The sequence below is a fragment of the Daldinia childiae genome (assembly GCF_008694065.1).
Source record: "Daldinia childiae strain JS-1345 chromosome Unknown Scaffold3, whole genome shotgun sequence".
Lineage (NCBI taxonomy): Eukaryota > Fungi > Ascomycota > Sordariomycetes > Xylariales > Hypoxylaceae > Daldinia > Daldinia childiae.
The window spans coordinates 1319552-1332361 of NW_022984644.1; the positions used below are offsets into that span (position 1 = coordinate 1319552).

The 12810-nt window shown below is 46.0% G+C and overlaps 1 protein-coding gene across 1 annotated transcript; it reads left to right on the top strand.

The window, feature by feature from the left end:
• Nucleotides 1-6971: 6971 nt before the first annotated feature.
• GL218_03093 (uncharacterized protein) lies at nucleotides 6972-8786 on the top strand (the record flags this gene model as incomplete). The annotated part of the gene is made up of 2 exons (XM_033579639.1): nucleotides 6972-7071; nucleotides 7147-8786. The coding sequence occupies 2 exons, from the start codon at nucleotides 6972-6974 to the stop codon at nucleotides 8784-8786; spliced, it is 1740 nt and encodes a 579-aa protein (XP_033436099.1).
• Nucleotides 8787-12810: the final 4024 nt, after the last annotated feature.

Consider the following 12810-nt stretch of genomic DNA (forward strand, 5'->3'; position numbering starts at 1 on the left):
CAGCCTATCGTGCATCCCTTTGAGACTTTACTTCTCGCTTATCTTAAAAGGCGTTCGCTTCCAGGTTTTAGGCCTTGGAGATCTCGAGCTATTCTCTGATCTGCTGCAGAGCTTAAGCATCATTGGTAATGATCTTACAAAGTCTACCGCGATACATGCAGATAACCCATCAAGTCTCGGGTCACTAAGATCGGATGGAGGTAACAAGTAAAACTCCTTGTCGAGCTTCAAGTCCATTCGAGTAGACTCCGAGAATGTGGGAGTCGGCTCTTGAGCCCAACCAGGGGTACCTATACTCTTTCCCGTAAAATGCACACCCATCCGGCCCCGATCCAAAGAGGCTGCGTGCTGCACTGGAATCTCCACACTAGTGTGCCGATATGCTGGTGACTGGTATTTAATGATTATCGAAATCATGACGTATCGTAAACAGCAAAAGAGGCTGGCGGAGCGTCTTCCCTTGGGTGCGAAGGCATTTAGGTACCGGGTCGCTGGGTATAGTAGCGTATGTACGCATAGCTTGCAGTCTAAGAATTATTACACATCGTATACATACCTCCTAGGTAGGTATTATGAGAGTTTGCTTTCCAGGTTTTCAATACTTCGTACCCCCGACACGCAAGACATCTCGGACCAACGAATAACCAACGAATGACCAACGTCGCGCGGAGGGAGGGAGAGAGAGATTACGACAGCCGAAGCGTCAGAGCAATATCCGAGGGCCAATGGCAAAAGTTTCGGGGAGCTGCCGAACGCTATTATTTACGTATTTGATAATACTACATGAAGCAAGGCTCAAAGGCTCGAGCAAGGCTGGTAGGGAATATTTGCTGGAGACGGCAGTGGAGTTTTTGATACTCTCCGGATAAGTTCCCCGACAATAAAGAGACGACGTAATTACCTTAAAAATACCACAGGGAATGGCTTCAATTGAGTCTGCGCCCTGACGATGTGGGGTACTGATGCAGCAGCTACGTATCATGTTTCTTATGTAACGGCCTTTTCAGCGCTTATAATTGGCTGCCCCATTCTCTGTTTGCAACTCACCTGACTTTCCATAGCACCAGCTAGACGGTAATGGCTGGCCCCCGTTCCTGCCCCTCGTCGCAGTGCCCCATTCACCACGTTTTGAGACTCGCATCGCAATTCCCAATTACCAAACCCCGAGTTGATTCTATTCAAGTTTCTAAAATTGCCGAACCTTGGCGTGTCATGTTTATGTAAGTTACGACGACTTGGATATGTAAGGATTTCAAGTGTATTAAATGCATGACTTATTACTTTTTCTCGAAGCTAACACCGAAAAGACAACATGAGTACGAAGAGCATAGTGTTTACACGGTTTCATTCGTTCTGAAAATCGCATGTGAATATAATAGGTACATTACTTAAACAAATTAAATCTTTTACGCAATAGAACGCGATCATACCTAAACTCTCTTAGTAAAGTAGTATTAGTCTCACATGTAATTTGCTATTGAAAAAAATTATAAGATAGCATAGAAACCAACGGTCATCTTGCCGTTCTGCAGTGATATTTCCGTATTCGGTCAAATATGTGCCGACGATGCTTACCTCGTGTAAATGTAATGAATTCTCAATGCTGCTTATCCCTTGTCACAGCTCATCGTATCCTAGTTCCGGGGAAGTGTGTCCGGCCAGGATTGTCAGCCAGGTCAAGGGGTAAGAAAATGGGGGGAAGAAAGTGGGGGATATTAAGAAACCTTTAAGATTTCCCAAGGCTGGAGAGTTATCGATTGTTACGATCTGATAATCGATAGACGATTACTATTAGATTCTTGGAGTACCTAACCTGGATGGTCTCGCTCGTAAAATGATTATGACGTGATAGCAATAACATGGGGTTGTTATATGTATACCTACCTATATACATAACTATAGGTAATTATATGTGCGTCGCCGAGCAGTTGGAACTGCAGCTAAGACAAAATAATAAAATAGTCATTTAAGAAGAGACATGTTCTAGTAAGATGATAGAAGCTTCTAGGATTGTTGGGGGAAGCCTGGCTTGAGATATAATTGACATGTAAACACGTGAACCATGATGGCTAAAATGAATGCATCGCCGAGGAGAACTTCGGGGTTAATTCGCTACAGTAATTTCTAATGTGCGTGGGGGGCTTCAAATCCTTTGGCAGTTTCTATTAGCACCTAATTCGGTAGAAGCCAAGACTGAACCCGTCTGAAGTGCATGTTGGCTTTTAATCCTCATGTAGGTCTACAACGGCAATGCGCAGATACTCGATGTATGTAATGCACGCCCGTTCATGCAGCCATAGCGCTTCGCTTCTTGCTTGGCCGACGATGTCAATATGACACATTCGTAGCGGGGTATTGCATCGTGGAATAAAAAAACGATATAGTAGAAATAATAGTTTAGTATATATGGTAGTTATATATATATCATGTGCATAGCTGTAAATAACTATATAAAATCTATATTTTACTTTCCTGGGAGTGTCATTAGCCAGGTTTCTCCAACAGCTTCCCGAAGCGTTGGCTCGTCCCTGAATTTTCTTATTAGGGACGTTCCCGCTCGTATCTTGCCCAATTTCGTAACTTGATGCCTAAATGGCGAATAAAGGTTGACCTCTCAGATAAAATACCATACATATCGAAACTACAAGGGCGGATTCAGGGGTCACGATATTTCTAGAACAGAGGTACGCCTTCAAACCCGTATCCGTGGTCTCGCGATAGTTGCTCTCCTTCTCTTCTAAGCTCCTAAGCTCGGTTCTCTCCCCATGATGAGAAGCTGGTCGGTAGTGCAAGTGGGTCTAAGAGAATCTCTGGAAACCCAAGGTTTCGTCGAAGAAACGTGGGATAAATGATGGTGCATGATAGGTACGCTTCTGGCAAATAGGCCTTGCCGCCTGCCTGATTCAATGTAGCGCGGCCAGTGCATCCCACGTCGCGGATGGGATATCTCGAGATGTCGAGAATACTGGTACACCACCGTACAAACTTTGCCATGTAAAGTTAGGTAGGTAGCAGTCTAGGCTGGGCATCATTTCTTCTAGAATGTATCATGGTATCATGACCTGCCAACGAACTTCTCAAACTTGCCATTAAGAGATGATCTACTGCGGGATGGGGGTGTCAATGTTCGGTCGCTGGTAAAAAGTATGTATAGTTACTACGCTTGCAACCCGCATTTACACAATAAGTGGTTGGCTTGGCTGATCGTTCGCCGCCGTGCCTGGCATGGAATGTTAGGTCTAGCTGGGATTTCGATCATACATTATAATTATAACATATAACATGGGAGTCGTAATGGTAAGAGGAATCACAAGCTCGGTATACGGGACGAAACTGTTGCCTATTGGAGAGCCTCCAGCGAATCCCCGTTATCCAACACTTGTGGCCATTGAGAACGACGTGATGATTTGAGATGATTTAAGCGCAGCGCAAGATCAGATGATGGCTTTGACGTAACTTACAATGCTATTATTACAATTATATGACCATCCACGTCATGACACGATCGAAACAATGACACGGCCATTATCTCTTACAATTTTGCCTTAACAACGTTGACTGAGGCTCGCGTGTTGGTGACGCGCGCGGATGGGTTCGGTGGTAGTTTAAGCGTTTATGCGGTAATAAGTCACGATACAAAGTTTGGCGCTCGTCGACGGCGCGCAAATGTGACGGGATGTTAGTGCTAGGTGTGATAAGCGACGAATCTACCATCTCGGCGTGGGGTTACGTTGGCCGATTGGCGGGTATTATTTATTTGTTGGCGCTATGCTGGAGAGGCAATGCAATGGAAATGTAACGAAATGGTCACAGACTGCGTGATATTGATGCTCTAGAGGAGAGGAAATGTGATTCTGAACAGTACCCTTGTTAAAAGAGCTTCGTTGATTTAACCTTTTCATCTCATATTCGTCTCATCCCAATTGTTGAAGCGAAGACGGTTAGAGAAGAAAATAAGGTGGAAGAGGATTAAATCCTATCACCGGTGATCCTTCGGGGTTCACTTATAAGATAATTCAAACCTAAATGTTACTTGTTCCTATCTATTGTCATGAATATACATACCTATCCATACCCATGTGTTTCGAACATTTGCGTGATAATCTTAATAGTATTCCTTATATCATTCAAGAACAATACAAATGATACTGCAGATCGCGTGCTGACTTTTACTTACTACACCACGACATACGTATCATTTTCAGATCTTTGTACAAGGTGTTACTTCGTATTAGATTGTATCGTACCATCGAACACAAGGCTGTTGTGCTCCCTTATGCTTCTGTGGCAGATTCGTGATCCGGGGCCAAGTTATTCACCTGTGGGGGTACCGGGTTCAATTGGGATTCTCGACTGTGGCTGAGAGTTCAGCTGACTCACCGTCCATTGTTGAAGTATGAAGTATGCGGAGAGTCGATATGACCGCCACAATATCCCCCCCCGTACGAGGTAATGTCCTCCGCAGCATCTGCCGTCTGGTACATTCTTGTGGTCGTGAGAATGCCCGAAAGGACAGCACATACGTAGCTCACCGGTTTCGTTCATGGCACAAGACGAGTGTCTGCCTGATCAAGTTGAGATATCTTCATGGTGGTACTCATGGGTATAGTATAGCTATGATACGCAAAAAGATAATGCGAAGAGGTCTAAGCTAGGCCTCATCTTACACCTGTGTTATGTGTTGGCAACTTCCGGTAACGTGCTCGGAGGAGATTGTGTTGTCATTGTCACTAAATGGTTCAAATGACTAGCCACGACAGTCTAAGTCAACCTAAGTCAACAGCCGCACTCAAGCTCGTGGGTAGCTATGACGAGGGGAAACGCGGGGGTGGTCCGTTGACTAAAGAATAACTCAATGAAGTTTCATGTTAGAAGGGCAGTATCACGAGGGCTGTTTGCAAGGCAGTTCTCAACATTCTAGCCGGATCTAGGCAATAAAGGACCGTCGATCCAAGCAGCGGTCTTTCAGTCAGCACGTGCTTCCTCCGTGTTAGCAATACATAGCGCGGCAATGTTCCAGTGGCCTATCTTGTATCTATTCGATCAGAGCCAACGTCGGCCGAACGAATTGAACTGACGGTCATACATTCTGTGACTTCTACTACGATTGCCTAACTTCGCGGACATTGTGGCATGTGGCATTGTTATCACCCTGTGACCTCCAACGGCCTCAACATCTGGCTCCTAATTAACGCAGCCAAGGATCACGATGCTTGAAATATTACCATATTGAGCACAGGCCAGCAACCGAATGCCAAATAAACCAATTACCCAACTCAAAGCAGATAGTCACGATTGCCTCATCGACCGTCCCTACATTTGTCCTTACATTTGCGGGAATATTTATTCATTAGCTAATGTAACAAATATTCCTAGCGTCAAAAGACCCTCTCTCATACAGCAACCAGGGCTCGTTCGGTTCGTTTGCTCGCTTAGTTTAACAACTGTAATGCGAATTTATAATTACCATACTTTATCCCACGCGAAATAGAAATAAGGTAAATATCTCATAAATGGGTTTGGTTCCAAGTCGTTAGTCGGCTACATATTGTACCTAGTTTAATTAGCATGTTGTACCTACTTTACAAACACCACACAAGTATAATCCCGCAGTCATATTCCAAGATTCACAGTGGCGTTACTACTAAAAAAGCGATTGGAAAGAGATTAGGAAAAATTAAATCATAAGCCGTCATGTGTAGCTCATGATGCACTGGTGTTAGCCTGTTATTACCAGTGCGCGTTAGAAGTTTGAAATGGTCATGGTTGATTGCTGAAAACGTATGGGATGGATGGGTAAGGCGAAATAGAAGATGATAAAGTATGTGTCGATAGTATCAAATAGTACCCATGTATTTACCATTTTCTACTGTAAACTTGCACCCATTGGTTGGGTTCACAAATTCGTGACCGCTTTAGAAATTTGGAAACAACCAGCCGAACAAATGGGTAACATGTGCCTGCCTTAAACAATGAGAACGAACCGCTTGCAGTTTGCAGTCCCAGGCAAAAGGGTCTGCTGGTCAGTTGTAGGGAAGAAATTGAATTGGGAAACTGGACCTATTGACCGCGGGCGGGTTTCCGGGTACTCCAGAGAAGGGCCTTAAGTGCCTCAATAGGCATGTGATACCTAGTTTGGTCTAGACGCTGCGCTAAAGATTTAACTATACCTCAATGGGGTAGTATTTTAGATACACTAAAGAGGACATTTCGGGGCGAGTCTGGCCGCTGTGACCCATTTATCGGAGAGGGAAGCGAGAGCCGGTACGTACTTCTTTAGGTACGTACTGCAGTACTAAAAAACAGGTACCTCTGCGCGTGTTGTCAAGGGTTGCTACCTACCGCCCCTGATCCCCTGATCCCAGTTCCGCCGCCACTACCCCCGGAGGACCCAGAGTGAAAATAATAGAGTACATAGGTACGTATCTACACAGGTACTTAAAAAACAGTACGTACCGGACCCAGTGAGGAGTGCTCTTGCACACCGCGCCTTCTCTACCCTCCACCTACCCACTCCACTCCCTCCTATCAAATACATATGTACAACCCTATCCGCTTCCTTTCTCCCCTTCTTTATGAACCTACACCATGAACCACGAAGAGTTCGATAACTCTTAAGTGTTAATATCGTCGGCGGTCGTAGCATAATCTCGACTAGCATTAATCGACAGCCACAACGCCTTCCCACCTCGGCGAGTATCTCATACAGAAGCTACAGAAGCATAGTACCAGTTTCGGCACCTATATCTCCCTTATCCCGCCGCCATATTTCGACGAACACCCGAGAACATTCTCTCGCCAGTATTCTACTTTCGGCGCCGATTATATTGTTAATCAGCCTCTGGGGAGCTTAAGGAACCGGGTTCTTGACCAATTCGACATTCGCGATCGACTTCGCGAAAACCTAATTCACCATATATCCACTACTTTCTCATAGTCTGCTCCAGCAGCCGAGCAGCCATTTAGACGGCATGCCTTGTAAAGCTGAAGGGCTGGTCCTGACTGTGGACCCGAACGTCATCCACAAGGTCGATACCAACAACCCCCAGAACCTTTTCAGCATGTGGACTGGTAGGTCTTTAATCTAGTAACTGGCTCATGGTATGAGTCTTAGCCGCAGCTTCTAACCAATATTTTTTTTTTTAGTTTTCTCCAGATGTGCAGACTCAGTCGAGCAAGGTCGAAGGTTAGAAAATCTCAGTTGGCGATTATGGAATAGAGAGACCTTCTGCTGCGAAGCTAAGGAATTATCTGCTGCCTCCGCCACCACACTACCGAAAGATATCCCCGCCCAGCAACAAATACTATCAGACGTCCCTCAGCTATCGGGAAGCGTCGATTCCGTCGCCGACGAAGAAGCAATCGATTTCACAACTATTTCCGACCCTATGGAAATTGTTCGCCCTCGAATTGTCCGACAAGACTCTTGTGCTAGCAGCCGAAGCAGGGGCCGTGAACGTCATATCACCTCGGACCACCTCGAGAAGATGGTAGTTTCTATTATCCAGGAGAAGGAGCCGAACCTAGCACCATTGCCCGCAATGAGCTCTCCTTCGCTCGAGTCATCAGCTGCTTCTCAATCCTCTTGCTTAGAAGCAGAACAGACCCCCGCGACTCAGATTAGCGAGTCTGAGTGCGAGTCAGTAAATGCGCCGTCCTCGCCGCATCCGAAGTCTATAGAAACACCTGCAACCACCGTGATCCGAGGTTTCTCGCCGTCGCAGATCCCGTCGTTCCGTGTATCTCACGAACCCAAGTTGGCTGTGCAAGACCCAATTCCGGAGCCTCAGTCGTCTCCCGCTCCTAAGCCAGTGCAGCTTAAGAAGCAGCCTGCGAAGTTCAAGTTTGGCGACTCCTCTAGCAACGAGTCCTCGCCTCAAAGTGTAGAGGCTCGCAAGGCCATGCCCCCACCCCCGGCCCCTAAGAGGCCTATGTTCGAGGTTGGTGTCGGATCATCTGGAGAAGACGATAGTCCTTCTCTGAAGAGTGCTATGCACTCTTCTCGACCGGGCTCCATGCTTAACTGCCAGAAGAAGCAAACCTCGTTCAACAACCACGTTACAATGAGGACAATCCAAACACCTAGCGATCACTCTGACAGCTACATGGATGAAAGCGCTATTGATGACGACGAGGATGATTCTGAGTGGGAAGATTCTATTGAGGAGAGTGGCAAGTCTAGCGTAGATGATGCAGTCACATTCAAGCGGGTACCATCAAAGGCGAATCTTACTTCTCAAAGATCACTGATTAGCCTTATGTTCGCTGGACAGGAGGAACGAGCCAAGGGTCTTAGCAACTACGCGTCGCACTCGACGCCTGCTATTCCCCAACGCGCGCGAGCACTTCAAGCCACTTCAAACATGAATGTGGTGTCCTCTCCCAACGATTCCGATAATGACCTCGAGATGCGCAGAGGTCTACGACCTACGCCACTTAAACCAATTAACGAAGTCACGAGAACCGGCGCTCAGCCCATCATGGTCAACCCTCCGACCCACTACCACCAAGCCGCGCTATCACCTAGGACAACCCGAAGGAACATGTTGGCCACAGAATTGACAGAGTCGCTACGCCGCCGTCAGCTTCTGTGGGAGCGACAGCAAAAGTCGTCTACCGCTAATGCCGTGTTAAAAAGGCGACATACCTCCCTCGACGTGGCCAACTTGAAGCAATATCCCGAAAAGGCCTACATGAGCAAGGGTCAAGAAGAGCCCAACTCGAGCAGCTGGAACCAATACTTCTCTCGCGAAGATTTCGGCGGCTACCACACCCAGGGTTGGTAATCTACCCTATCCTACAAACCTCGACAGAATATACCCTCAATCGAGTCGCCAATACGCACTCGATGGCAGATCACAGGCTGCCTTGTATTTTTTATTTTCTTTTTTTTCTACGAAGCATTGCGATGGTGGTTGCTTTCTACGATACCGATTGCATTGCATGAGGGCCGGCGTTTTGATGTTGTTTAATCACGAGGTGTCCCATCGCCGATAATCACACACTGCATGGTTAGCCAGTGGGTTGGTCTCGGACCAATCACGGTGTGGCCTCACCGTTACAGCGCATAGGGGCTGCTTTACGGCCCGCTCGAGACTTATCGTCGTGTCTATGGCACTCGCCTTTAGTTTTCATGTTTATTTGGCACTAATCGGCGTTGCTACCTACCCGGATGATACCACGGTCCGCATTTGATTTTGCCCTAATGGAAGGGCTGCATTTGCTTTCTACTACTCATAGTGTGTATTTCAAGGAGAATTAGAGGGCAACCTCACGAAGAAGGGATGATGAACCAAAAGCAGGAAAAGAAAGGAGGTTGTACTGTACCGCCCGTCGCGGCGAAAAAAGGAGGGAGGTTTGCTAGCTAAAAATTCAAAAGGTGCTGAAGAGAAGCGAACCTAGCAAATTAGCCCCCAGAGGAAGATAAAATAGCATGCGCCATGAACACAAAAACATAGTAAAAATCTTCCAAGGCTTACAAAATAAAAAGAATAAAACGTGCTCCAACTATTAGATCTCGTCTTCGTCTTCGTCTTCCAATCGCATTGAACTTGGATTCGCCTATTAAAAGTGACATTGTTATCACGTAGAGATGAGAAATGGGTTCATATGACGTGACTGTTGTTAAGAAAACTTCCAGAAATCTTGATGCTATCGGGATGTAGTGAATAGCGATACGGTCAGCATGTGAAACCGAAGCGAACGTCAGCATCATTGGTTTCATGGATGTAAACCTGTGGAGATGGGCAAGTTGGCATCCATATACCCGATCAGGGACGAATTTGTAAACCATAGGATTCAGAACCATGGATAAGAGTACGGGAACTTTTCTTGTTAAGCACTCTAAAATGAGCAACTCTACTAATGCTATAGGCGTATGTATGGGTGATACGGGTGCGGCTATATCCGCTATGGTGTTATCGATTTTATTTTTACTTACTGTAATTCGTGTGTGCTGTAATCCGTAGAACCCCTCCTTTTTTGTTCTTCCTCTTTCTCTCCCTTCTAGGTAAAAAATTGGGGGGGGCTCTTCTTGATAACTAATAACTATTGTAGAAATGTGATCACCACGAATAACACCATAAACAACACATAGGTAGTAAGCAACTAGCAGTTTCGGAAGAATAAAACATATTCCAGCAGACCGATTAAAGACGAATCGGCGTAGATTGCGACAAGGTCTACGACATCAAACAGATAAACCCCATCTATTGTCTCCATCGTCGCTTGCGATTGACACTTCTATTATGTAGATGATGCCCTCACCTGTATGTAGCGCCCTGCGCGAGGTGGTCATCCTGCAGTTGGGACCCTGGATCGGCGAGTGGAGGATCAACGCTGAACTGCCTCGTTCCTAAATATATATGGGTATGGGTACCGCTCGAGAGCTATTCTCTTTTTTTTTTCTTTTTTCCAACTTGTCTACCGCACCGCCTTACCCGCATTAGGGAATTCCCGTCGTTCGAACTTCTTTTACGGACTCGTTCTACATCAGGACCCTTTTTTTTCTTCTCCATTCTCCAATCCCTCAACGTCTCCCCAGACTTGTTCGAAACCTTCTCTCCACTTCGACATTGTCTTGGAGTCATAAGAACAGCAGGCAGCGAGCGTAAGGCTGTGCTGGATAATATGGCTGGCTTGTAAGTAGGTAGACGGTATGGAGTTTTGTCGGCGATTATATAGCAGGGCTGGATGTGTCGAGAGGTATAGTGCGTATCGTACGTGGATATGCGCCTAGATAGGTAGGCCGATTACTTGGGACTGCATCTCGGATGCGCAGCGAGGATATTCCCCTGTCTAGTATGCTGCTTGTTACTGGAGATACTGACTGCATCACTACCTGACTGAATATCGGTGAATTTTCAGCTATTCTTTTTTTTTTTTTGTCCTTTTGAAGGCTTTGCGACAAGAGCTCCTAAGCAAGCTTCTTTAGCTAGGTAGCTGATAACTTGGGATCTTTGCGGGACCCGTCGTACATACGCAACATGCTAGATCCAACACAACTAACCTCTAGCAGCTTACGGTCACCTAGACCGCCCAACGCCTTTCCTACAGAAGTTGCTATTTCGCTCCATTCATATACAGTAGCTAGCTACCTAGCTAAGCTAAGCTAAGCTAAGAACCTACCTATACTATATCGTAGCTCCGGAATATTAATGGCGTTAACGACGCTCCTGCGGATTACCATGCTGTCATGTAGTGTATGTAGGCAGGCAGGCTTGTCTCCAGCTACATATTGCTATGTATAAATCAAGGAACGACCCTGTACTGTAACCAACGGCGCAATTGGACGTGAACATCTACCCAAACTATGTAGAAGCGGGCCTGTGGGAAAAAATAACTAGCGCGCGCGCTTGGCGGTATAGGACGGTAGGGCGGTGAGTTGGCTGTCAAGATCTCTCAACACACCTCCAAATCATACTTGGTGATGGGGTGTTTCGGAATAGCCATGTGCGAGGACACGTTCCGTATATTAAGAAGCATGAAGCTGTCGAGAAGCGGTAGGATGAGGTAGGTGTGCAGCAGCAGCAGCAGCATAGATATTCAGTCAGTATACCCCCTTCGGTAGCTATACTGTCTATACTGGCTATACTGACTACCTCATAATGCTGTTGTAAGCAAGGTATGTATGTTGAAGGTTGACTAAGTCCGATGGACGTATCTACTTATACATATACACATACACACATACACATATATACCTAACTACAGACCTACATATATAAGCAACATACATAGATACACATATACGTAGTACCGCAGTATAGTACCGCAGCAGGTAGGCATTCTGTCATGTCAGACGGATATCGTCAAGTTGCAGGTTCATCGATAATATCAAGCTCATATCGGATGCCAATAGGATGCACCCCGCGCGGGCGGTAAGCGAATGTAAGTTCTAGCAGACGGCGACTCTATTTGGTGGGAAAAATCACCTGTGGTTACAGCTCCTGTCTATATTTAATCTTGCTACCCGTTGTTATCGTCGCGAATATAAATTTATATATAAAACATATATTCCTATTTTCCCATTTTTTATACTCTACATTTTTTTATCATTGGTCGAAAAAGAAGGTCATAGGTCTCTCCGCGATTGAGCTGTTTCTCCAGTTCACGCCCCTCCCTTACCCCCCTCCATTCGATATAGGTACATACATAGGCCACTTACATAGTAGTACATTTACCATTACCGGCTGGGTAGAGGTTAAGTTAGGTATAGATATACTACGTAAATAGTAGGTATAAGTACCATAAGAAGAGTAAGTATGTATATGTGTATGTGTATGTGTATGTATGTGACGGTGCATATCTTGGTCTTAGACATTTCAGGACAACAACAAAATAGCCCACTTTCATGCATGACACCTTCACTGGCGATAGGGTTCGATAGGGCTTATCGACCGTTTATCGATGGGGTGGTTGCCAGCACGATGAGTTGGCCTACCACACCCTTTTAGATGTTCGTCGCCCGCGCGCAAATCAGCTCTCGAGAACTGCTGCTCACCGACTTTTCTGCCTGCAGCAAAGCAACGGCGTCTCCCCCGCGCCTGGTATCAGATGCTCACTGCTGCACCACTGATATAGCTACCTGGAGATCGTGACTAGCTTAGCTCTATTTGTGTTGTATGTTTTTTTTTTTTTTTTGTTGTTGCCCGTTTCTCTGACAAAGAGGAAATAAACAACAACGGCTTCACCAAGATTGAATGGTTGTCGGTGCTTCCTCCGCGGGTCTCTTGCTTCTCGCTTCTCGATCTAGCATCAGCTGCTTGCTAGCTAGCTAGCTTTCATGGGAGCGAAACGTACCCGAGAAGC